Source organism: Conger conger, chromosome 6 (genome assembly GCF_963514075.1).
Source record: "Conger conger chromosome 6, fConCon1.1, whole genome shotgun sequence".
Classification (NCBI taxonomy): domain Eukaryota; kingdom Metazoa; phylum Chordata; class Actinopteri; order Anguilliformes; family Congridae; genus Conger; species Conger conger.
This window is the reverse complement of record NC_083765.1, coordinates 38512116-38539487: the sequence shown is the minus strand read 5'-3', so window position 1 is coordinate 38539487 and position 27372 is coordinate 38512116. Positions and strand designations below refer to the sequence as shown.

Here is a 27372-nt window from a genome sequence, read left to right as displayed (position 1 = left end):
ACACCTGGAGCACTCAAAGCTCAGAGACACAGCAGCTTACATGAAACAGGATGGCTGACATTTTGACATAGAAGCATCAAGACGTCAGTGACCCTGTCGAGAGGTCCCCGTGAGGTCATCTGGATAATGATCCTTCTTTGATCCCCGGGGGTCCGTTTCAATGAACAATTACTGTTGCTTGAGCAATTTGGATATAAAGTCAGGTCCGTAAGAATTTGGACAGTGACACAATTTTGAAGGGCATCAATTCATACAGCATGCTTGATACGGATGTACATACCCTCAAATTAAAGCTGATAGCCTGAGCTTTAATTTGGTTTAATATCATTAACATCCTTCTCTCCCATCATGTAGGAAATACAGCACTTTAAAGTTGTGTCCAAACACTTATGGACCTCACTGTATTTTCATAAAAGCAACAATTCTGAAAGAGGTTCCCTCAAGTATATTTTTCTCATCATTGAGCTTCAATGACAGTCTGGGACCAACAGGTGGCAGTGTTGCACCGCAACCGAAACAGAGGACAGTACGTGCTGCAAACCGTTCCTGGAGCGCTCAGCTCATCACTTAATACAACAACAAACCGTCAACACGCATTTCACAACTTTCATACGTTTACTTGGAAAACTTGGAATTAAACGCAGACGATAATCACAGTTTGAAGCACCAAAATAAAAACGCAAAAAATGAACTAAAACAACAAGTGTTGTTGAAGAATGGTAGCAGTATGGTCTTTAATCATACACAAACAAGCTAAGAATAACTCAAGGCTACGCTTGTGAAATGAATACCTAAGAGCTGTCCGTGCCAAACCCCCTCTCCCCCCTCAACCCCCTGCTTGGTCCCCACGTACAGTCGCAAGCCAACTGGTCAGAAGCGAAGGTCCTTTACCCCCCCAGTGCTTCCGCCATGTGGTCGACGCATTAATATTTACACCAGGACGGGAGGGTGTTGAGGAGAGCCCAAATGTGTTGTTTTTGGGATCTGGGGGGGGGGGGGGGAGTGCCGAGAGTGTGTTACATTTATTTCCAAGATTTTTCCAACCTGGAAAACCCAACCTGGATCTCAGTCCCCCTGCCGAACCGTAGAAAAAGTGAGCCAAATTCTTGGAGTAGAGCCCACACTCCCGCCCCCCCCTCCCCCCCGCCTCTCTTCTTTCTCTTGCTACTCATCTTTCCCCATCTCTCTCGCTCCATCTCTCCATCCCTTCCTCTCTCACGTATACCACATATTCAACTACTCTCTCTCTCTCGTAACCAGTCTCACGGCTGGTCTGAGTTTAAGGCTGGGCCATCTGTTGCAGAGTGTGCTTGCTCAAGTGAAATCAAAAAATAAACTGCAATAAATCCCATAAGAGAACCCCTGTCCACCCCCAAAAAACTCAACTGCCCTTTTCCACAGCCCCACATATCCCGCTACAGTCCTGCAAACGGAGACCGTGTTAGCATGAGTGTTTTTGCTCGTCACACGACATTGACAAATATGTAGTCACTCCTGACCTGCTGCAATGAAGAAAACCAGTTACACAACCATTTTTGGCGGTCAAGGTAAGAATGCCTCTCTCTAAAGTTTACTGGAAATTTAGTTTTTGTATTCCTTTTATGCTTTACAGTGAAAATCATGAACCCAAATGTTATTTTACACTTGAAGGGTGTTTAGCCCATTGAAACTTTTTCAGTTTTCCCATAATTCCTTCTAAAGTGCTTATAAATAAGTGGTTCTCTTTGATATACATTCACAAAAGTTGCATTGAGCTACTTATTGTAAAGTAATAAGAGAATTACAACAAACAATTTAAACAATTTTTTTTTTCTGAAAATGACTTTTCCTGCACCTGCGACAAAAAACAAAACATCGCCCCCATCTCTCTCCAATATTTTCTCCCAAAACCCCGGAGATTCACGGTGGTGTGGGAACTCATTAAGAGAGAGGACACACGCGATCACATGATGATTTAAGCACATGATCCAGACCCCAGATCGCCGCCTCCTAAAACCATGCACACAGGGGGACACTTTCCTGGGATTGCCACGGCAACAACATTTCTGTATTTGTAACATTCAAGGTGAGGTCAGTCACAGAAAGGAGGGGCGGGGGTGGAAGGGGGTGAATGCAGCAGTCTTAAAGCCATCTGCGTTTTTTGCCGTAAAAACGTACGAGACCAACTCTCACACACGGAACGACAGAGCTGCGAACCCTTTTGGGGTTTTTCTCACAGCCCCTCTCTCCTTTACATGTTAGTGGTCCAAGATCGAGACATTAGAGAAAACCCCCCCTCTCTCACCCCCCCCCCCCCCGGCAAAAAAAAAAAAGGAAGAGCACAGAGGAGACATTGGAAAAAGGCAGCCAAAAAAAAATCAAAAAATTAAAAAAAAAACTGAAAAACCCTTTTAAGGGTATGGGGTGAAAGTGTAAGAGGAGGGCTGTGAGAGACACTGAGGGGACCAGGGGACGAGAGGCCTGCCTCACACACACGCTCTGGCATTCCTTCTATGGGCCTACGTTTACCCCTGCAGCCCCTCCCCCTCTTGGCTTACAGCGCCGTGTCTCATGTCATGATGTCACCACTCTTTATTTACCCCCTGGCGTAAACGCTGCCGCGGTCTCTCCGGGTGGCCGCTGTGTAAACCGGGGGGTCTTGTGACACAGCATTAACTGCTGGCCTCAAAGCTACAACCCTCCCCCGCCGTACCCCACCCCGAACACAGGCCCGCTCAATCTAACATCCGAACGGAGCCGGGCAAAATGGAAGGGCAGCATTCGTTGGCTTGCGGGGGGTCATCTTTGACATCGTGGGGGGAACAAGGTTCGGCTCGGTAGGTCCCTTCGCCCAACGCCAGTGAAAGCGGAGCGTACTCACAGCATGTCGGGGCAGTTGTCCGGCTTGTCCAGCAGGCCGCCCTCCATGACGAAGCGCAGCACCTGCTCGTTGGACAAGCCCTGGTACGGCTGCTCCGCCAGGGTGGCGATCTCCCACAACACCACGCCGAACGACCTGTAGAGAGAGACCAGGGTCAAAGCCAAACAAGCACCAATCTACACGACTAGCACACTGGGAGAAAGTGCCAGGCGTCACCCGAATGACCTGTAGAGAGGGAGACCAGGGTCAAAGTCGAACAAGCACCAATCTACACGACCGGCACACTGGGAGAAAGTGCCAGGCGTCACCCGAATGACCTGTAGAGAGGGAGACCAGGGTCAAAGTCGAACAAGCACCAATCTACACGACTAGCACACTGGGAGAAAGTGCCAGGCGTCACCCGAATGACCTGTAGAGAGGGAGACCAGGGTCAAAGTCGAACAAGCACCAATCTACACGACCGGCACACTGGGAGAAAGTGCCAGGCGTCACCCGAATGACCTGTAGAGAGGGAGACCAGGGTCAAAGTCGAACAAGCACCAATCTACACAACTAGCACACTGGGAGAAAGTGCCAGGCGTCACCCGAATGACCTGTAGAGAGGGAGACCAGGGTCAAAGTCGAACAAGCACCAATCTACACGACCGGCACACTGGGAGAAAGTGCCAGGCGTCACCCGAATGACCTGTAGAGAGGGAGACCAGGGTCAAAGTCGAACAAGCACCAATCTACACGACTAGCACACTGGGAGAAAGTGCCAGGCGTCACCCGAATGACCTGTAGAGAGGGAGACCAGGGTCAAAGTCGAACAAGCACCAATCTACACGACCGGCACACTGGGAGAAAGTGCCAGGCGTCACCCGAATGACCTGTAGAGAGGGAGACCAGGGTCAAAGTCGAACAAGCACCAATCTACACGACTAGCACACTGGGAGAAAGTGCCAGGCGTCACCCGAATGACCTGTAGAGAGGGAGACCAGGGTCAAAGTCGAACAAGCACCAATCTACACGACCGGCAGACTGGGAGAAAGAGCCAGGCATCACCCCGAATGACCTGCAGGACGAGACAGAGTTCAAACAAGGGCCGACCCCCAAACAAGGGCTGACCCAAACAAGGATGAACCCAAACAAAGGTCTAACCCAAACAAGGGTCTAACCCAAACAAGGGTCTAACCCAAACAAGGGTCTAACCCAAACAAGGATCAAACAAAACAAGGGCCAACCCAAACAAGGGTCAGACAGGGGCCAACCCAAACAATCCACAGGGGAGACAATGGTAAACAAGCACCATGCCAGCAACCTGCACAGAGATACAGCGGATGACTTAAACGAGCACCACCAAGAATGACCTGCAGGGGGAGACAGGCTCAAACAAGCACTACTCTAATGGGCTGCATGAGGAGACAACAGAGAGTCCTAAACAGTGTGACCTGTAGGGGGAGACAGAGGGAGTTAAACACCTCAGATGACCTGCAGGCAGAGACAGGGAGAGAGAGCATGATCATGCAGCACCAACAAAAAGCAGCAGACTACCCCCCCCATCCCCCCCGCGCGCCCTCACCCCACCCCCGGCCCTCACCCGCGTGCCAATAAGAAGCAAAATTACAACAGCCTTCCGTTGACCTCCAAAATTTGGCAATCAGGGATTTTTGCCATAATTAGACAGCACAACGGTGCTTTATCGTCTGGATGGTCTAGGAGAAATACCAGAGACTGAGGGAGGGAGAAAAACAAGCAAAAGTCTTTTCCAGACAGTGACCTTGCACAACAGATGACACTGCCCAAATGTCTGCAGGAGCGTCTGAGAAACAAATACCGCGCCCTCAATCTGATAGGACCTCAAATCTGCAGCAGCCCCCCTCAGAGCCTGATAGGACCTTTCATACTCCTCACCTCCCACCTCCTGTCGTTATTAACCAACCAATGCAGGTATACCTGACTGATAAGACATATATATTACATTAATATGGGAAATTTGTTTGTGAAATGTGTTTACTACAAAGTAATTGGCTGTAAGATATTTTAGCCATTATAGTTACATTATAGCTCAATGACAGAGCTGACTTGATTTGATACATCCAATTGTAGAGTCACCTATAAAAGACAGCGGGCTCATTCCACTCTTAGTCCCGACCTCCTTCCTTTCCCTGCTCCTTGCACCTCCTCTCAGGGGAGGCGAGGAAAGCATAGCGCAGAATGCGCACCTCCTTCACGTTAACTCTTAACAAGGCTTGGCTGCCAGTTATGATTTAAACATGATTTATGACTTAAAGCAGCAAGCAGTTTATCACCTGTTCCCAAACCAATAAAACAAATACGGCCTTCCAGAAACACTAGGAGATGGCAGGATATCTTTGGTTCTTCTTAGTGGGATTTTAAGTGAGCTAGGAACAGATTTTCTCTTCCGCCCTTGTGGGAGGTCCGGAAGAGGGAGGCCAGAGACTGTTCCGGAAACACTGCGTAGTGGAGCTGAGAAGAGGGGCAAGGCTCGTTTTGGTGGGGACACGCAGTTTGAGAGGGGGTCTCGTACCAGACGTCCGAGGTTGTGGTGAAGACGCCGTCTTTGAGAGATTCCGGAGACATCCACCGCACAGGGAGCAGGCCCTTGCCTCCTTTCCTGTAGTAGTCCGTCTCGTAGATGTCCCGGGTCATCCCGAAATCTGCAGAGCAGAGGCTCAAAGCGTGAGTCCTCCTGTTTCAGCAAAGGGGAACACGGTCCTCTTGCCCTCTCTTTCATCAACACATTCTGACTCAGAACCATTTTAATTTACCATGACCACCATTTCAGTACCTTTGCCCATATTCTGACAATGTAGAAACCACCAAAGAACCAGCACTCTTCACAGTAATATAAAGTACTATACCAGCAATAATCAAATCTGGACCTTAAATCCAAATCCAGTCCTGGTTTACTTTTCTCCCAGGTAATTAGCTGAACAATTAGTGCTACTGATTGGCCTGACTGCCTCCACACTTCGCTGGTAAAGAGAGGGTGGAAAACTAGCAGTTCATTGACATTGAGGACCGTGACTTGATCCCTGCACACCTCCGATCTTGACGGTGAAGTCCTCGGCCACCATGCAGTTTCTGGCGGCCAGGTCTCGGTGGACGAACTTGTTGGCGTTGAGGTAGGCCATGCCGTCTGCGATCTCTCCCGCCATCTGAATCATCTTCTTCAGCGGGGGCAGCGAATGGGAGGTCGAGTTCTGCAGTGGGTGGGGCGAGAGCTCAATCGTTAACATTTCAGGCCTTAGAGTTATCAGGTTCTAACTGACCTTTTTTGACAAAAATGAGTTCGTGTCATAAATATGTTGTTTACAGTTGGCTAAGCAGGGCTTAAGAGCCTTGCTGAAGGGCCCAACAGCTATGCAGATCTTATCGTGGCTACACCAAAGCTGGCTAAATCCTACTTGGTCCCAGTCATGTACCTTAGCCACTACGCTATAATGGAGTTTGGCACCGTGTGGGGGCACACTGGTAGAAGGTGCCGGAGGGCAGAGCTTTACCTCTTGGGACCGCAGCGACCGCAGGTGGCTTTTGAGGTCACCTCGGGTCATCAACTCCATTATGACCAAGGTGGGCTGTCCTTGCGAAACCACGCCCAGCAGCCGGACCTGGACCAATCGGAGGACAGCAGTTACATCACAAGCACCACACACTGTACACTTAGTGGAAAAATGTAATGTAAAGAATGGGCAAAACTTCTGCTCATTGAATGTAATGTAAGGTGTCCCTATAAGTTTCCATGGCGAATGCCTGGCCAATAGGACGCAGGGGGCGGGCGTTCTCACCACATGGTGGCAGTTGAACTCCTTCATGACGGACGCCTCGTTGAGGAACTCGATGCGCTCGCGCATGCTGGCCGACTCGTTGACGGTTTTGATGGCCACACGCGTCTCCGGCTCGTCCTTGACCACGCCCTTGGCGATGCCCTCGTACACCATGCCGAACGAGCCCTGCCCCAGCTCCCGACACAGCGTGATCTTCTCCCGCGCCACCTCCCACTCGTCCGGCACGTACACTGGAGAGAGAGAGAGAGAGAGAGAGAGCGAGTGAGCGCACGGGGACGTACACACAATCATGTACACACATGTACACACACACACACACACATACATACATATGTACACACGTACACTGGGAGGAGAGGGGCGAGTGAGCATGCAGGAATGTACACACACACAAAATCTTATACAGGGACACACAAATGTGCACACAGGAAAAAGATACGCTGCCACACATTCACACCTACGCACTAGCATGAACGCATGTGCGCACAATACAAATACTCGCAAGAGTGCACACAGTCGCACGCACATAGCCCCACCCAACCACACACACCAAAACAATCACAGTAGTAGTAATAATAATAGTAGTAATGAAGAAATAAGAATAATTTCACAGTAAAACTAGGTAAAAGGCACATCTAAAACAGTTATTACTGTCATTTCTAGTGGCAGTATTATTGGAGTGCTTGGAGCTCTGAAGTACAAAAACAAATGTCCTCACAACGTTAGTGGAATGTTCTGTCAACGGTATACTCACCCAGGCCCTAAGCTCAGTTCTGAACAACACACCACAGCACTGACATCCATAATAACACCAGTAATAAAGGAATGACCATAATTTAACAGTAAAAGCAGGTGAAATGTACATGGTCATGGCGGTCATTGCGAGGGGCAGTGTTGTGAGAGTACTCTGGATGGCGCGGGCGGTACTCACTCTCCGCAGCGCTGAAGTATTCCGGGTTGACCGACGCGTACAGAACGCCGTTCCCCAGCCTGTCGCTGTTCCTGCGGAAACAAAGCAGGCCATTTAGCGCCAGCCTTTCAGAGCTCCACAAATGGAAATCATTTAGGACCATTACTCTCTCTCCCGCATCTCTCTCTCTCTCTCTCTCTCTCTCTCTCTCTCGCTCTCTCCTCCTTTCCCTTCCCATTCCCCAGCCTGAAGAAATTTCACCTCAAACAACCCCCGGGGGGAGAATAAAAATGCATCTGCAATCGCGCAAGGCTGAAAGAAAAATATGTGGGGAAGGGGGAGGAAATGTAAAGGGAAAAGCTATTTCCTTCCACAGACACACACAGACACACAGACACACAGACACACAGACACACAGACACACAGACACACACACACACACACACACTCGTGCATAAACATTATGTAAATCATCTGAGATAGTGCTGTTGAAAGCTTGGAGGGTTAACACAAGGTAGCTCAAACCCAAGTTGCTGATAAAATGAAAGTAAAGAATGATAAAATGAATCCGACTAAAAAACTGCGAGTGTGAGTTTTAGGTTTTCAGGAGGGAGGGGCTCACGTCTTACCTTACAGTATCTGATAACTGCTCCTTATTACAAATTGTCTTGATTTTGTTTGCATAAAATGACTATAATTCATTAAGATGGCCAGAACTTCATGATCAGTGTTTTTCAATTACATTTATTTAGCTGACGCTTTTATCCAAAGGGACTTACTTAGTTGATTAGACTAAGCAGAGGACAATCATCCCTGGAGCAATGTGGGGGTAAGGGCCTTGTTCAAAGGCCCAACAGCTGGGCAGATGTCATCATGGCTACACAGGGGCACCTTTACCGCTATGTTCCCATGGTTTGACGGACAGGAGCTCACCTCTTCTTGTTCACCATGATGAGAGCCGTGACCAGGCCAGCGATGATGCCCAGCACCAGGAGAGGAAGGAGGATCATCAGGAAGAGGAAGTTCTCGTACTCTCCTGCAGGGGGCGAGAGAGAAGCGGGTGACGCCATGGCAACCCGGGAGCGGAGACTGAGCACGCTCCGTGCTGGCAGCCGGTAACCAGAACTAACCAGCCCTGGCAGGGTCTCTCGAGGCTCTGAGCCAATGAAACCACGCGCTCGCATTTCCAAAGACACACACCCGTCCAATCGGATCGGGAGGACGAGCACTTTGACGTGTGCTGCATCGCTATACAAACGTAAGACTGAAAATGGTCAGTGGCAGGTCACTTAAGTGTTTCTGAAGAGGGTAAGGCACTGATCTGGAAATAACCCACGATTGGACCAAATCAGAGAAATCAAGTCGTATCCGGCCAATGGCCAACAGAAGTTCCTAGACTGGGGTGTCTGAATGGAGAGGTGGTCCCTCCAAAATAAAATGTCCTCACAATGTTAGTGGAATGTTTTGTCAATGGTATACACACCCCGGACAATAAGCTCAGTTTTGAACAACACACCGCACCACTGACATGCCAACAGAGGCTGTAATTCGGCAAATTAAGGACTTAAGGACTTTCTTTGACCACCCCCCACCTTCTGTTGTGGCGTGGCCCTACAAAAGTATAATCCAACGGGTACTACTCAACTCCTCTCCTTGTTTCTTTACCATGCTACTGCCACGCTAATGGCATCCAACAAGAAAAACACTTTCACACAATCGCAACCTCACAGACCTCAACAAGGCCATCACACACAAAGCACTCACCATAACACACAACCCCCAGCACACCATCAATACATATTTTAAGATTTTTCACACTACCACCATCCGACCATAGGTCCTTAATAAAAAAATAAAATAAAAAAAAGATTGCTTTCTCCCCTCTGTGTCATGTCATGTCATGTCATGTCATTTTTACATTGGGTACGTGAACCCATTGAGCAATGTGGGTATACTTGTAATATTGTGTCATACTGAAGCATGCACACTGTACGGACTGTGGCAACAAATTTCTTCCAGAAGGACAAACAATGAGAAAATCCCTAATCTCAAATCTCTAATGCAGTGAGAACGTTTAGTGTTATCTGGGTTAGACTCGAGTGTCCGTTGTCTAGCCCTGGAACACTACACACAACACAACAGGAAGACAGCCGGCCCAGTCCTGACTGGAATCCGGATCAATACGGATAGGCTCAGTATTGGTCCTCCAGCGGGGGGGCTTCCTCACGTTTGGGCTGGAGTACGTAGAAGGCCATGGGCTCCGTCCAGGACCCGTTGCCGGCGAGCGAGGTGGCTCGAACCCGCGCAGAGTAGTTCCCAGGGCCCAAGTTGCTGAGGTGGTATCCCTTGTGAACCCGGTAGTGTTGCCGGGAAACGCACTCGTGTTTCTCTGGCTGTGTGGAGGAAAAATGAACGGACACACATGCGCACAGCCCTTAGTGTTGAAGTAGAAGAGACCTGGGTCACGTTCAGCAATGAAAAAACGTAGCAAACACGTAGCGTGTTGAACATCCTGTTCCAATGACAGACATGGGTATGGTTTGCTACTATGGCGTCAGCGGCCATTTTGTATGTTCTGCCCCTACCCCTCCCAGCGCAGGCCGTGGCCCTCACCCCACTGGCCCCTACCCCTCCCAGCGCAGGCCGTGGCCCTCACCCCACTGGCCCCTACCCCTCCCAGTGCAGGCCGGGCCCTCACCCCACTGGCCCCTACACCCCCCAGTGCAGGCCGTGGCCCTCACCCCACTGGCCCCTACACCCCCCAGTGCAGGCCGTGGCCCTCACCCCACTGGCCCCTACCCCTCCCAGTGCAGGCCGTGGCCCTCACCCCACTGGCCCCTACCCCTCCCAGCGCAGGCCGTGGCCCTCACCCCACTGGCCCCTACACCCACCAGTGCAGGCCGTGGCCCTCACCCCACTGGCCCCTACACTCCCCAGTGCAGGCCGGGCCCTCACCCCACTGGCCCCTACATCCCCCAGTGCAGGCCGTGGCCCTCACCCCACTGGCCCCTACACCCCCCAGTGCAGGCCGTGGCCCTCACCCCACTGGCCCCTACAGCCCCCAGTGCAGGCGTTGGCCGTGGCCCTCACCCCACTGGCCCCTACACTCCCCAGTGCAGGCCGGGCCCTCACCCCACTGGCCCCTACCCCTCCCAGTGCAGGCCGGGCCCTCACCCCACTGGCCCCTACACCCCCCAGTGCAGGCCGTGGCCCTCACCCCACTGGCCCCTACAGCCCCCAGTGCAGGCGTTGGCCGTGGCCCTCACCCCACCGGCCCCTACAGCCCCCAGTGCAGGCGTTGGCCGTGGCCCTCACCCCACTGGCCCCTACACCCCCCAGCGCAGGCTGTGGCCCTCACCTCGTTGGTGAGGCGGAACTTGATCTCGTACATCAGGATCAGGCCGTTGGGACTGATGGGCTCGGGCCACTTCAGGAACACCACGCCCTCGCCCTGCTCCCCTCGCTCCCAGGACACCGCACCCGGAATGTCATCCGCTTTGTCTGCAGGAGGGGAGAGGAAAAACAACTGTAGACTGGCTTCAGTGTAGGACTGACCTGGGTCAAATACGTCATGAGATTCAAATACCTTTCTATGCTTTACTGAGCTTGTGTGGTTTATTGGAAACTATGAAATACGCTCAAAAGGGGAAAACCCCGCCTTCTGGTTCTCCTGGTTGCACCAGGCAAGATCAATCCACAATGTGAATCCACAACAATTACGCATTTGACCCAGGTCAGTTGGAGGACCATATTACAAAAACAAGGCAATTTCCCTTCATGAAGAAGGGTTCAGTGTAAGGATACTCCAGTCCTAGAGAGCCACAGTGTCTGCTTGTGTTTGTGCTTTCCTTTCAATCAGCATCCAATTTAGGCCTTGGGAAGATGCTGTGTGGACATGTTAACCAATCAATGGCTTAAATTAGGCACTTAAGTGCAGGAACAGGCAGCAAACCAGCTGACAATTTGGCCCTCCAAGAACAGAGTACAAGATCCTTGAGCTTAGGTAACCTCCAAAACGTGAACGTAAGTTAGGGTGTAAGTCCAGGCTAAAGGTAACGTTGTAACTAATTTGTTTAAAAATAAAGTTGTGTCTTTGTTCGGTTGCGCAATTCATACTTACGCTACATCTTAGCTAAGCTGACCGTAAGACAAAACATTTTCGCATACAGCAATGTTTCAATATTCAGCCCAATCACAAACATTTAAAAAAAACAAATTGTTATTCTCAGCCTGTAGGTTGCCACCTATTCTAGCTGGTGACTCATTATGGGCATTTAGTGGATATATTTGGACTGTATACATTGATATGTATTGGTCTCCCAAGATTTGTTGTGGTTGTGGTTCTGACCAGCGGGTTTGGTATAGACCGGGTGCGGTCGCGGTTCTGACCAGCGGGTTTGGTATAGACCGGGTGCGGTCGCGGTTCTGACCAGCGGGTTCGGTATAGACCGGGTGCGGTCGCGGTTCTGACCTGCGGGTTTGGTCCTGGAGAAGACGAAGGCGGCGGCGCTGCAGTGCGTGACCTCACGGTTGCAGGCGTGGATGTCGATGCGGTACACGGTGAAGGACTGCAGGAGCGTGATCTCCGTCCACTCCCGGCCCGCCACCATGGTGTCGGCGAACGGGTACTCTCGGTCGGCGAGGTCAACGTCGGTCAAGTTCCCCTCCAGTCCGGTCACGTTCCTGCCCCGCGCGAGGGTGCCGTTAGCGATCCCAAACACGTCCCTGCGACGCCGGTCTGGGGGCCTGAGGAGGGGGACGAGAGACAGAGAGCTTCGGACCTGACGCACCACAGAGGAAGGAGTCCTCCACACAGAAAGAGGGCGACAGTGAGCTCACATTTTGGGGCACCACACACCCATCCAACAAAGAACAGCAAAACTTGGTCCCCATCCACCGAGGCACATAATCTACCCTGCACTTTCTTCATTGTGAATGTGACCAAGGACACACATCTTCCTGAGTAAATCTGACCCTCAGAATGATTTGCTTGCTCCTCATCTCTTGCAGCATCAGACAGTTGTTAAAGGATCTTTGTAAAAATTTACAAAGAGGAACTCAAATTGGTAAACGTTTTCAGCAGAACATAAAAATGTAAACACTTGTGGACTGTAATGTTGAGAACAGGCTATGCACTCCAGGGACAGGGATGTTTGCTGAGACCAGGTTTTGCTTGGGGTGTAGAGTACTGGTGGGCTGTTTGGCACACTGACAAACACCCGACCAGCGGGTAGTAACACATGCTCGGGAAATCTGGGACAAAGATGCACTTGTCTACGCTATGCGTTCTGGAACGCAATTTTATGTTGCTTGCGGGGAAAAAAAGAAAGAAAAAAAACCTGACGCTGGCCCACAGAATAAGAAAGGCCGGGGCTAACGACGGTAATGCCGACAGAATGCCGGGTTTGCGGCAAGCTTGCCGGCGGTCCGGACCAGCCACCGCGTGTGCCACACCGCCTAATCCCGGGTGTCCCACAACAACGGATGTAGGAACAGGAGCTCTGTATTCCTGGTGCCCGCTGTTAGCTCTCACGTGGTGGGGATAGAGAGAGAAACCCAGATGGAGTGGTGGGTTGTCGTTACTAATATTACTGTGCTTGTTATTGCTTTCGGAACACAAGTCTTGCCATGCGAATAGAGCGATGAGAGAGAACGACAGAGAGAGAGAGGAAGTGAGAGAAAATGGAGACGGAGTGAGAGGCACAGAGACGGGGACAGGCGGAGAGCGGTGTCTGTGTGCGTGTGTCTATGTGTGCGTGTGTCTATCTGAGCGTGTGTCTATCAGTGCGTGCGTGTCTGTGTGTGCGTGCGTGCGTGTCTGTGTGTGCGTGCGTGTCTGTGCGTGCGTGTCTCTGCGTGCGTGCGTGTCTGTGCGTGCGTGCGTGTCTGTGCGTGCCTGCGTGTCAGTGCGTGCGTGCGTGTCTGTGCATGCGTGTCTGTCTGTGTCTGTCTGTGTGCGTGTCTGTGTGTGCGTGTCTGTGTGTGCGTGTCTGTGTGTGCGTGTCTGTGTGTGCGTGACTGTGTGTGCGTGTCTGTGTGTGCGTGTGTGTGCGTGCCTGTGTGCGTGTGCGTCTGTGTGCGTGTGCGTCTGTGTGCGTGTGCGTCTGTGTGTGTGTGTGTGTGTGTGTGCCTGCACGCGCGCAAGTGTGTGTTTGTCATACCAATAAAAGCATTTTGAATTGATATTGAGAGACAGAGAAACAGTGAGAGAAAGAGAGTGAGAGAGAGAGAGCAAGAGAGAAAGAGCGAGCGAGAGCAAGGAAGTGAGGGAGAGAGTGAGAGAGTAAGAGAGAAAGAGAGAAAGAGAGAGAGTAAGAGTAATACAGATTGAAAATCACTCTGGATAAGAGCATCTGTAAAATGGATGCACTGCTGCATGTGTGTCAGAGACAGTAAATAGATAGAGGCAGAGGGAGAGGCGAACAGAGAGAAATGCTGATGGAAAAGACAGACAGATGTGCATATACATGAGCATCAATGCAGCCCAGCCCAACACAGCCAAGCTCAGCCTGCAGGCACTGCTATCAGCCTGTCCTCACATGAACCTGAGAGGAATTCAGCCGCACCACTCCGTCTCTCTCCCTCCCTCCATCCATCCATCCATCTCTCCCTCTTTTCAACAGGTCCCTGCCGCAGACGCTGTTCCCCCTACCCCCTGCCCCGCCCTTGCCTCACGTGAGCCCTCCCGGAGAGAGGAGTGTCACAGCGGAACCTCTCTCTCTCTCTCTCTCCCTCCCTCCTCCTCCTCCTCCTCCTCCTCCTCCTCCTCCTCCTCTCCCTCTCCTCCTCTCTTTCCCTCCCTCTCTATCCTCCGCACCGTGAATCAGCTCGACCACACACAAACCAACCCCAACCCCCCAGGTTTAGAACTGGGGCCGGGACCAGATAACCGTGCCTACAGTGGTTCGTGGGGAGGGGCTGTGACCGGGTCGACGATCAGAACCACAGCAGCTCTGTGTGGCGGGTTTGAGGGAGGGGGATTCCGGAGCGGGCGGGGCGCGGGGCTTCCCCCCTCTGGCTGCCGCAGCGGATAATCCCGGCGCTCCGCTCCTCTCTCTGCGAGCTTCCCTCCTCTCATCAGTATTCCAGATGGTTCCACCGTGCATTTCTGGCAGGCTGTTACTGCCGACGGAGGCGCCGACAAAGAAAGCGTGCGGGGAAGAGGGGGGGGGGGGCATTTCCTCTTCTTTCAGTTTCTTTCTCGCTCAACACTACTCTCCCTCTCCATCTCCCTCTCGCTCTCCAAATCCTGTTTTTTTGTTGTTGTTTTTTAAACTTGTCAAGGCGCTTCCTCTGTGTGTGCAGCAGGTACGCATGGCGAAGCGTCAGCACGGTAACGAGCCGGCGCGCTAATAACAGAACAGAACCGGCACAAACGCCAACGGACCCAAATGACGAAGCGGACGCACCGAAATAACGCTGTACCGACACGACCTGGGAACAAGGATCCGAAAAGGGCAACGGCAGAGTGCGCTGACGCACAGCCGTGTCAACTGCAGACGGGCAAAACCCTTGGGCGGGAAATCACCTAAAAACCGTTACGAGGTGCAAAAATGCTTTTTCACACTCAAAAGGCAAGCTGAGATGAAAGTACATTTTTCCTATGTTGACACCACAACCTCACTCAATTGTCAAAATCGACACCAGATCAGCATCAATACTTTTAAGCACAAGCCTACAACAATACGTGATTATTGGACACCAAAAATAAATTACTGTCAATTATTTAATAACGTGTGCTTGAAAACACATTTCATCATTTAGAGATTCTTTCATAAACGATTAGCATTTTTGTTCATGTTTAGCAAGTAAAGGTTTACAAGTCTACCACCTAGTATGATAGCAAATCACCGATGCAGAAAAACGTCAACAATGCACCATGCCAAAAAGCAGCACAGCTGCACTCATAGACCAACATGTTAACACGCAACACGCCAACACTCAGAGACCAACATGTTAACACACCACGCCTAACGGCTGCCTAAAGTTTATTTTGAGGAATCTGAATTCTCTGAGCGGTTTTCAATCCTGAAGAAATAATGTTTTAATAGTTTTCTCTGAGTAGCACAGAGGAAAAACAACACAGCACAACACTGAATGCCTTAATGAGCAACATGGGCTGGGGTGCGGGAGGGGGTCGGTTCTGCAGAAGCTGTAAGGTACCCATAAGCCCCAAACTCCGCCTGCCATCTGGTACACAGAGATGAGTGGCCCGAGTTCAACCCGAGGAAGCTGCCTTTGCAGAAGCAATCAGGCTTTCAGAGAGAGTGTGTCTGTTTTGATGGGCCTGTTTTTGTAACAAGGAAGTATGCATAGCCAGGAGCAAGGTAAAAAGATAATGTGATACAGACATCGCTCCGTTGTGCCAAACACAAGCTAATCCGCTTCACCTCACTTCCACTGGCCCCCAATCCAAGAGACCCTTCAGAACCAATCAATCACCCCCCACCTCCCTCCCACTGGGTTAATTCCTCAGATTCATCAATCACAACCCTCCCCAGGTTCGTTTGCGCTCCTAAACTACAGCCCACCCAATGCTCAGCGCTACGGCCGTATATCCGACTGCCACAGCAAGGAAGCACCGCCCGTCCGTCGAAGAACCGTCACAGCCTCCATGACCCCAGATGACCCCCGACCCACGTTCCCATCGCGCTAAATCCAACTCATCTTGAAACACCAGTCCCCCTTTCTGCCCAAGCCTCCATATTCCAGGCGGATGTCAGCAAGACGAACTTCAGCTAATGTTGTTGCTAAGGTCTCAGGTCTTGCAGCACACTTGTCCCTGGTTGTGGTTATGCTCCTTGTCATCTGTCGCTCTGGATAAGATGCCGATAATGTAACGTAATGTTTTTGGGCGCGATGACAGCATTCCAGATTATTAGCAGGCTACTTCAGTCATGTGGACAATGCAAGTATGCTAAAATCATTTACAAATGGTTTTGTCCGGGTCTCAAAGGCAATAATCAAAACGAGTTACCTGACAACATTGTCGAGCACAGCTCCGTCTGTAGACATTTGTCATATGAACATGTCTACAGACATGCAGCAATGTACCCCCGCGGGGAGCAGGGACCACCTCAGCCGGCCAGGACCACCTCACCCACCAAACCTGGCCAGGACCACCTCACCCACCAAAACTGGCCAAGAACACATCACCACCTTATCGACCAAACCTGGCCGAGACCACGTTACCACCTTATCGACCAAACTTGGCCAAGACCACATCACCACCTAATTGACCAAACCTGGCCAAGACCACGTTACCACCTTATCGACAAAACTTGGCCAAGACCACATCACCACCTAATTGACCAAACCTGGTCGAGACCATGTTACCACCTTATCGACCAAACTTGGCCAAGACCACATCACCACCTAATTGACCAAACCTGGTCGAAACCACATCACCACCTTATCGACCAAACCTGGTCGAGACCACGTTACCACCTTATCGACCAAACTTGCCCGAGATCACCTCACCACCTCTCTGACCAAAGCTGGTCGCACGGTTCAGCCTCGCGCCTCACCTGGGCGTGAAGATGGCGTTGTGGAGGAAGTTCTCAAACACCTTCCGGTACGAGGCATCCTCGGCCTCGGCCTTCAGGTCGTCCACCGTTTTGGGACAGGGGCAGCACGGGCCCTTGTCCCCCCCACCCACGTCCGACTTGGTGGGCTTGGTGTCGTCCTCCAGGTCCACCGGGCCGGTGGCTGAAATGCGGATGGGGATCTTCAGCTCTGCGGGGAGAGAAAGAGCCCCTTGTTGTACTTCGTAGTGTAATCTAGCTGTGGTTGTAACTGTATTTACATTTGTATTTATCTTGGCACAGTAGTTAGTCCTAATTCCCTACTGACTTTGCCCATTTGCCATGTGAACTGGAAATAACAGTCATGGCTGTACAACTGATTCTTGGGGAGAGAGATGGAGGGAGGCAAAGATGAAGAGGAATGATTGTTGTCTTAGTCTAATGAACCGTAAGTGACTTTGGATAAAAGGTTCAGCTAAATAGCTAATAATGTAATGTTGCTTTGAGACCAGGGCACCAGTAGGGGGCGCTCACCTTTAGAGCAGTAGTTGTGCTCGTACAGCTCCTGGTCCTCAGGCTGTTGCTGCCAGCGCACAAGGTAATATGTGAGGTTCCCATTGGGGGAGATGGGTGGGGACCACTTGATCAGGAGCTTGGAGGATGAGTTTGAGTAAGAGCGCACATCCAGTGGCATGGAGGGCTCTGCGATATGGAGAGACAAGAGGGCGACATTAGCTCAGGCGGTAATATAAAGGCGCTATATGAATTCCAACGGTTTACCATTTACATGAGTGAAGTACAGAGGCAGGGGTACAGGTGTCTACGTGCTAAAGGTTGTTACAGGCGGGCAGATACCTGAAGGATTGGTGCGGATGTACACCACTTCACTTTTGGCTCCGGGGACATGTTTGTCCTCCACCGCCAGGGTGATGGCCTTGACGAAGATGGCGTACTGGGTCCAGGGTTTGAGCGGGGACAGCAGGACGCCCGGGTCTACGTCCTTGTCATGCGGCAGGTCCACGTCCACCATGTTCCAGCTGTTAGACCCACACCCATCCTGCCCATCAAACTCTGTGATGTTCTGGAAGGGTCTGCAAAACAGCAAGAGAACGGCTTTCAACAAAACACCCAAAGAAGCCACATGTGAACAGACACCCACAGCCACAGCCACACACCCACACTAGAGCAGCCTTTAACCAAACACCCAAAGAAGCAAACACCCACCTGTACACAGATGTACACACACGCCCACACATGCCCACACTTGCCCACACGCGTGCACACATGCGTGCACACATGCGTGCACACAGAGACACAGACAGTGCACTCACGCTTCCTTGTAGTAAACGCTGAAGGTGATAAGGTCTCTGTAGTCAGGTGGCCGGAAGCGCTCCCAGGTCAGCATGATGCGGCTACTCATGGTGCTGTTGGACTTAAACTTGAGGATGTGACTCTCGCCTGCGCAGAAAGAAGAAGAAACACATCTATCAGGTGTCTCTGTGGCGTAGGCTGACCAGTGGCCCTCACTCCTGGTCCTGGAGAGCTGCAGGGTGGGCTGGCCTTCGTTGGTACTCAGCACTTAATGAATCAATTATAGCAGTTAATTAGTGAACTTAGTGAAACCAGCACACCCTGCGGCTCTCCAGGACCACGAGTGAGGACCCCAGCACACCCTGCGGCTCTCCAGGACCACGAGTGAGGACCCCAGCACACCCTGCGGCTCTCCAGGACCAGGAGTGAGGACCCCAGCACACCCTGCGCCTCTCCAGGACCAGGAGTGAGGACCCCAGCATACCCTGCGGCTCTCCAGGACCAGGAGTGAGGACCACTGCTGCTTTGCGAGCCATGACATCCGTGGTTTAAATTCGGCTGCAGCACCTTTGTTGCATGTGTTTCCCCCTCTCCCTCCCATTCTTCCGGGTTCTCTACACTCCAGTAAAGCTGAAAAAGCCCTAGAAATATCTTTAAGAAAATACCAAAGGAACATATTTATCAAGTCTACACCCATTAAAGTTAAAACTTCATTTGAATCCGTGTGTTGTTGCTTAATGCTTCTTCATGTGGGATTCTTAAAATGTTGAAAATTTAGTAGAACGTACCGTTTAATATTCTATGTGCTTTGGCAGCCTAACGCAATTCCCATTATGATTTCTCAAACATCTTATAGACATCATAGACAATGATTTTGCAATGAAATATGAGAGCTTGAGGCAAGGGAAGTGGACATGAGTGCTTGCATTCAAGATTGCAAGATAAGCTGAGGAGAGAGGAACATTGCAAACATACTGACATGCCAAATTGCTTGATTTGTGTATGTACAGGCACACGCAGGTGTGTGTGTGTCTGTGTGTGTATGTGTGTGTATGAGCGCATGTGTGCATGTGTAGACTGAAATCAGCTCATCTGCACTTGTACATACAGGTACAGAGATTGTGAGTTCACCGTGTTCTTGCCTGCCTGTGCGCTTCTGGAACCTATGAAAAGCGCTAACCCCATCGCACGGCGGCGGCGCACAGCTAAGACTTCAGACCGTGATGCAGGCATCAGTTCCATGCAGTCCAGAAAACAGAAAATTAGAGCGGTCCACTCACAGCTCGCTCGGTCTCCGTTGTTGGGGAAGTGGTCCTCCTCGAACTTCTCTGCGATTCCTGTCTTTTCCCACATCTTGCGGATCTCGGAGACGCATAGCTTGGGGTTGAAACGGAACCGGACCTTCCCAGCCTTGATGGTCAGGTTGTGCTGGGTCCAGTCCCAAAGGTACTGGAGGTGCTGGTTATCCAGAGCGGAAAACGAGTACGCTCTAGGAGGAAAAAAACAAACAAACAAAGCAAGTCGTTAACTCGCATATGCGCTACGTATTGTTGCTGCTGCTGTGCAAAAACCTTGTATATCCATTGTGTACATTTTTTTTCCCACACTGGGTGGATGTTCTCACCCAGTTGTACCAAATCCTCAGCCAGCTGTGCAGTAAATGACTCAACTAATAAAGGTTCAAACCCCCGTGAGATTAAGCCACAATGCAAGGCTTTTCCAGACTGCCGGCGACATAAACACAGGATGCCCCAACGATGCTGGAATAATGCGGCCAATGAGAGCACGGAACCCTGGGCAAGCCCATGTCTAACGTTAGCATGCAGCTAGCACTCCAGGGTGAAAAACACGATTGTTTTCGATTCAAAAGCTTTTCTCCGTTTTCCGATTGATTTTGCCTGCTGAAATTGAGCCAACCAAGACGACCAGAATTTATTATCTTTATTCAGCTAACGCTTTTATCAAAACTGACTTACAGTTCATTAGATTAAGCAGGGGACAATCCTCCCTGGAGCACTTTGAGGGTCCAACAGCTGTGTGGATCGTAGCATGGCTATGCCGGGGCTTGAACCACCAACCAGGTCCCAGTCATGTACCTTAGCCATTACCCTATTTCATAGGTTCAAGTATGCCAGTGCATGAGTACGCATTTGCCCCAGGTCTGGCGGCTAGGTGGCTATGGCGTAGGACAAACCCCCAAGGGCTGAGCGGTGCCAATGGATGGAGGGCGGGGGCGGAGTGAATGCCCAGAAACTGGGAGCGTGTGGCGTTTGGCACGCCGGTTGGGAGCGGGCGCGGCTGTGATCCGCGCCGGCTTTAAAGCGGGATTGGGCTCCACTGGACCCTGAGGAATGTGCGGAATTCCGGCTTCCCTCGGTGACATTCTTCTGCCTGTATGTAACCCTCCGACCAGAGACAACAAGCAGAGGGGCAAAGGCCTTCCCATGACCCTCTCTGCTATCGCTGGATACTCTCCAGTCGCCACGGCGACACACTGCCTCGTTTGTGACCGTGTTCCACTGTTTTGAGGGCTTCTGACAGCAGGGGCAAACCCCTGCCCCTCGAAGTCCACTTATTCAAGATGCCCATTTTGGGATAGATTCTGAAATTAACCACTGACTTCTTCAACTGTATCACTGTTTCTATAGCCTGGTGGCTAAGGTGCATGACTGGGACCCGGAAGGTTGGTGGTTCAAGCCCCGGTTTAGCCACGGCTGTTGGGCCCTAGAGGAAGGGCCTTAACCCTGCATTAGTCCAGGGGACATTATCTCTTTGGATAAAAGTGTCAGCTAAATAACACTATTTATTATTTATTTAGGCCCCAAAAGTGTTGAAAAAAAGAAGTTGATAAGAAACATTGTCAGCTGAATGTTTAAAAATCAATCAATTCATAAATAAATGAAGAATAAATGCTATCTGGCTTAGGTTTGCGATGACCCAAAGGCTAACATGCCTCAGACACTGCTTACAACAATAATCAGAATGAGAAATATTCACTGCTGGCTAACAGAATCTGCATCTTTTATAATGTTCAAGTAACCATGGCGGATTACTGATTAAACATAATATCTGCAGTTAGTGGAGCATGGATTTTGTTTATTTTTCTTTGAGCTCATGATCTGGCATGCTCAAAGTTGTGTAGGTCAAGCAGAGAGTACGGTTTGTATTTATCGTCCCGCTGGGGTGTTACAGGAGAAACCTCTGTCCAAAGAAAATTCCCACAGCGCTCCCGCCCATTGTTTCAGAAGAACACAATATTGACCACAAAATGGAGCAGCATATCCCACGGTGAGAACAGAATCTTCCCAGGTTCAAAGAAAGATGCAACTGGAAATAACAGCAATATTCTTCCCACAGGGCCCGGGTCATACAGTACTGTTCCAGGCCCAAACCTACTTTTTTCATCTTTGGCCATTTTGCTGGTAAATACTGGTTTCCATCCCCTTTCTTTGAGAGAATCCACCAAGCCCTTAATGGTAATTATTGTGTTACTCACAATTCTGGCCCTCAAATACAAATCCAGCGCAGGTTCCTTCCACCCGGTTAATGAATGCTACTGATGGGCCAGACTGTCCTCACTCCTGACTCCCAGGTAAAGGAAGGGTGGAAAACCAGCAGGTCTCGACACTCAAAGACCGTGAGTTGCTGATCCCCGGTGTATGGCAATCACAGCCATCACAATTTATGGGACAGGGATGACATTTCCACCAACTGTTCTGGATACCCAGACATCAGGCATTAAGAGGAGAGACATGACATTATTTAGCTGCTGCTTTTATCCAAAGCGACTTGCAATTGATTAGACTAAGCAGGGAACAATCCCCTCTGGAGCAACATAGGGTTAAAAGCCTTGCTGAAGGGCCCAACAGCCGTATAGATTCTTATCGTGGCTACCCCGGGACTCAAACCTCCAACCTTCTGGGTCCCAGGCATGTACCTTTGCCACTAGGCTACTGGCAAGAGAAAAGAGGAGAACATGAGAGAAGAAAAGACAAAGAGAGAAGCACCCAGACGTACGAGTCCATCAGTTCCTCTCCGTTGATGTATCGCAGGCTCTTGAGGAAGGACAGGGAGCCCAGGGTGTGGGAGTGGCTGATGCGCACGTACCCGGTGACCGTCTGGATCAGGCCCATGAAGCTCTCCAGCTCCGAGGCGATGTTATCTGCAGGGGGAACAGGCCCAAAGCCCGACTCAGTCCTCACTCAGGTATATTTATATGAAAGAAATGCATTTTGACTCACCACAGTTTTATTCTCCTCCCGATATCCAATGTCACAGAATATCTGCGTGTTTGTGTGTCTGAATGCATGCATCTATGGCTGTTGTATGTGCAAGTTTTGTATGTGTATGTGGATGCGAGGGTGTTTGTGTGTGAGTGTGAGTGTGAGTGTGTGTGTGTGTGTGTGTGTGTGTGTGTGTGGGGGTGTGTGTGTGTGTGTGTGGGGGTGTGTGTACGTGTGTGTATGTGTACGTGTACGTGTGTGTGTATGTGTGGGTGTGGGTGTGCGTGTGCGTGTGCGTGTGTGGGGGTGTGTGTGGGTATGGGTATGTGTACGTGTGTGTGTGTGTGTGTGTGTGTGTGTGTGTGGGTGTGTGGGTATGTGTACGTGTGTGTGTGTGTGTGTGTGTGTATGTGTGTGTGTGTGCGTGTGCGTGTGCATGTGCATGTGCATGTGCGTGTGCGTGTGCGCGTGGGGGTGTGTGTGGGTATGGGTATGTGTACGTGTGTGTGTGTGTGTGTGGGTGTGTGGGTATGTGTACGTGTACGTGTGTGTGTATGTGTGGGTGTGGGTGTGCGTGTGCGTGTGTGTGTGTGGGGGTGTGTGTGGGTATGGGTATGTGTACGTGTGTGTGTGTGTGTGTGGGTGTGGGTGTGTGGGTATGTGTACGTGTACGTGTGTGTATGTGCGTGTGCGCGTGGGGGTGTGTGTGGGTATGGGTATGTGTACGTGTGTGTGTGTGTGTGTGTGGGTGTGGGTGTGTGGGTATGTGTACGTGTACGTGTGTGTGTGTGTGTGGGTGTGTGGGTATGTGTACGTGTACGTGTGTGTGTGTGTGTGTGTGTGGGGGTGTGTGTGGGTATGTGTACGTGTACGTGTGTGTGTATGTGTGGGTGTGGGTGTGCGTGTGCGTGTGGGGGTGTGTGTGGGTATGTGTACGTGTACGTGTGTGTGTATGTGCGTGTACGTGTGTGTGTGTGTACACGTGTGTATAAGCACGTGCGTGTGAGCGCCCCCTCCTGGCCTGCAGGACTCACTGCCGCGGCGGATGTTGATGTGCAGGTTGCCTTTGATGACAGTGCAGCCCTTCAGCGACTGCGCAGCATCCACAGAGTCGATGATCTTGTCATCGCAGATCTTATCGCACAGACCGTCACATGCACTGCAGAACATACTGAGGGAGGGAGGGAGCGGGAGATGGAGGAAAAGAGCAGAGTGAGACTAAAGTATGAGCCAACAAAGGCCTAACCTGGCGCCACCAGATATCTGGGGGCAGGGCCTTAAGCCATTCAATGCCAGAAGGTTCTGGAACAGTCAGCCTCAGCAGTGTCAAGTGTTCCAAACGCTAGTGCCCTTTTGCACAGGGCCCTTTTTCCTTTTTTTTATCATTTACAAACAGTAAAACATTTAAATACAAAGCAATCTTGCTTTAAAATTGGCAGAAAGATCTCATGTTTAACTCATGTACCATTTAGAGCTCAGGTTTGCTTTCAATCTCGTACAGATTCAGCGTAACATACATCTAAAACGGGGGGCCCAAATTTTTACACCCCACTGTAAAAAGCTTGCAGTCCCGTTCGGCCAGCCAGACTAAACCTGCACACGTACGTTGAAGACTTACGGAGCAAACCGGATCAGGTTAACAGCATACAGATATTTTCGAATAGCTCAAAACGTCACAGCATACTTGAGAAACGGGGCAGTACTATGGTTTGTGCTGACCGAGACGCCTTTAAATAGGCTTACTGAATTACAGATTGCTCGCTAGGAATGCCCTGAGCCGTGGTCCAACGGTGGGATTGTTTTCCGAATTGTTTTTGGCCTCTGCCAGGATATGCCGATCGAGTTTCACTGTTAGCGCACAGCACGGTGTTCCAGTGCTCTAAAACCATAGAACACTTACAAACAACAATAACAAAAGTTTGTAGCACCGTACTCAATGCTGACCCAGTGTTACTAGCTTAAAGAGAGGAGAAGTCACCAGATGCTCTTGAGAGAGTACCCTTAAGCAGGGGGCCATTTTGAAGTTGGCGTCATAAATAAGCGAAACGCTTCTCGCTCAAAGAAATATAGCAACTTATCATTTTTAACAAAACCTTCCAAAAACCAACTAGTCCAAGGTTAAATAAGGAAACTGATTTTTCAGATCTTACATCCCTCCACTGCTAATAATATTATTTGGCTTTTAGCCAACATTCACTCGCAAATCAGCGCAAAAGCACTCCACGTGTGCGATTAAGGCATGCAAGAGTCTCTGCCTGAATACTATCTACTGTGACACAGCAAGAGGGAGGACACATTCCTGCAGCGCAGTGGTCACACAGGGAAGGACAGACGGATAACAGAGAGAGAGAGAGAGAGAGAGAGAGAGAGAGAGAGAGAGAGAGGGAGAGATGCATACACAGAGTCGCACAGAGACGGGCTGACCGAAGGACTGACAGACAAAGAGAGACAAACGGCCACGGAAACTGAGACACACGGCGAGGTGGGGTTTGGCACTTTTTGAGAACATTCCGTAGGTTCCAATTGAGTAGACAAGCTCAGTAAAGCGTATTAAAGTATTTGAATCAAAAACAATAACATACCTTGGAATCCGTAAGTATTTGGACAGTAGTACAAGTTCTTTTGGTTTGGTACTCCAGCACATTGGATTCTAAATTAAACGTATGAGGTGCAGGCTGTCACCTTTAATATGAGGGTATTTACAGCCATATCGGGTGACCCATGTAGGAATTACATCATTTCATATAGGCCCTCCATTTTAGGGGACCAAAAGCAATTGGACAGTTGGCTTCTCAGATGTTTCTGCTTAGTCTTAGTCTGCTTAGGTGTATTCAATCACTTCCATAGTGCTGGTATAAGAAATCTTTATTTTGATTCTAGGTTTTGATTGCCTTTGGTTACTGAGGTCTGTCAACATGAGGACCAGAGTTATGCCAGTGATGGTCAAGGAAGCCATTATGAGGAGTCCAAGAGAAGAGACACAAACAGACCATCACAGTCACGTTCACACAGACAGGCAGACAGGCAGGCAGGCAGATAGACAGGCAGACAGGCAGGCAGACAGGCGAAACAGAGACAGACAGACGGCCGTGCTCGCGGGCGGGGCTCACCTCTGGCTCTCGTTGCGGGTGAAGCCGGAGGGGCAGTCGGGGACGCACTCGCCCTCGTGTATGACGAAGCGGTCGAAGTCGTTGGGCAGGTGCACCAGGGCGCACACGTCCATGGTGATGCAGCGCCAGCCCTCGAAGCTGTAGGTGTCGGGCGGGCAGGCGGGCACGCAGCGGCCCTCGTGGTGGAAGTGCAGACAGGCCGAGCACGCGGAGTCGCTGCCCGGCTCCGAGCAGCTGCCCAGGCACTGCACGTGGCAGCACTCCCCCGACTCTGTGCAGGCACGCCCGTCACACTCCGCAGGGCACACTGAGGGAGAGAGGGGGACACGCTTACTTTCAAAACAAAACACAAACACCATGACTGTAGATATAAGCTGGGGCTTATATTATTTTACATATTGTTTAAATACATTGCTAAGCACTTGAACTGAGCCAAAATGAAACTGAGAAAGACAGAGAGACAGAGGGGAGGAGCAGGTGATTGGCAGCTCCATTTGTACCCAGATTTAATAAAACCTGTGGTAGCCTCCCCCTTTCCTCTTGGAGAGCCTCCTGAAGGTCTCCTGGTTTTTGGTTTGCTCTTTAGATCCAAGAACCCAAGCGAAGCAAATTAAATGTGTTATCATCCGCTTCAGTTGATCAATGAAACAGAGCTTAATGGAGACCACTCCCATATACACTGTAGCACCTCCACAGACTGCCTTCATCTTTATCCCATTCTGAAACTTCTCTGGCTATTTGAACTGGACAGGAAACCACAGAGTAATGAACAATCAGGAATAGTGTAATGTATTACAATATGACTACACAGTCAGTCATATCGTTTGTGTTTGTAACATGGCATGAGGTGTGACCGCAAGCTCGGAAAATCCATCTTTTATTACTGATAAATGACAGCGCTCCTTTAACAAGTAACCTCCTGTCACGTACAAGTATGGAGACATTACACAACTCCTCATTCAAAAGCAGACTTGGAAAAAGAAAATGCTAGCAAAATGTGACAAAGATTTGAGGAGATTATTTGGAACAATGGTACGCCGGGAACATAGCCTGGACTTTTCACATTTTTCTGATTTATTCATCTTAAATGTCACAACTTTTATAAATCAAGTCATCCGCCTTCCAATGACAGATTGAGCTTTCCTTATTACTCTTTATAAATGAGGGGACGACATACTTAAAAAATGTCAAAACTTGGGTGGGCTTAATAGGTACACGTGCCCTACTCTAGAAAACAGGTTGAAGAAAAGGCAGGAGGCAGGGATTAGAGAAGACACAGCAATCCTAACTAAATATAACTAAACATAACTAAACAAAATTAAATGTAACTCAATATAACTAAATATAACTACATCATTTAATATAAATAAATAAATAAATAAATAAAAACATGGACTTAACGCATAATATTTGCCAAGGCACCCGGCAAAGAATGTACAAGCTTATAAGCTGAGAAGTTTAAACCCAGCTTACAAACGATGGTCTCAAACAGCAGCCCTGGTAGCTGCAGGTTTGGACCGCACAGATCTGTACTGGTGCTGACAGGAGCAGAGGAGAACCGGGCTTTACGCGCGTGTCCAGCACTAAACCCCGCTGTGTGCGTTTCTCAGGCAGGCATGGGACCCGTTGAGCGCTTGCCGTTA

At 50.2% G+C, this 27372-nt stretch overlaps 1 protein-coding gene across 1 annotated transcript in view; it reads right to left on the bottom strand.

Annotated features, from left to right (window-relative positions):
• LOC133130240 (insulin-like growth factor 1 receptor) overlaps nt 1-27372 on the bottom strand; it is a 107145-nt gene that overhangs the window by 3501 nt on the left and 76272 nt on the right. Inside the window, exons 3-20 of the mRNA XM_061244655.1 lie at nt 25730-26036; nt 23654-23790; nt 22414-22558; nt 19677-19885; nt 18417-18543; nt 17941-18176; nt 17620-17787; nt 17089-17296; nt 12033-12307; nt 10920-11062; nt 9789-9954; nt 8495-8597; nt 7583-7653; nt 6652-6881; nt 6367-6474; nt 5907-6066; nt 5391-5520; nt 2861-2995 (exon numbers count right to left, since the gene is read on the bottom strand). Of these exons, the coding sequence (XP_061100639.1) occupies nt 2861-2995; nt 5391-5520; nt 5907-6066; nt 6367-6474; nt 6652-6881; nt 7583-7653; nt 8495-8597; nt 9789-9954; nt 10920-11062; nt 12033-12307; nt 17089-17296; nt 17620-17787; nt 17941-18176; nt 18417-18543; nt 19677-19885; nt 22414-22558; nt 23654-23790; nt 25730-26036 (3058 nt within the window). The remainder of the gene's footprint in view (nt 1-2860; nt 2996-5390; nt 5521-5906; nt 6067-6366; nt 6475-6651; nt 6882-7582; nt 7654-8494; nt 8598-9788; nt 9955-10919; nt 11063-12032; nt 12308-17088; nt 17297-17619; nt 17788-17940; nt 18177-18416; nt 18544-19676; nt 19886-22413; nt 22559-23653; nt 23791-25729; nt 26037-27372) is intronic.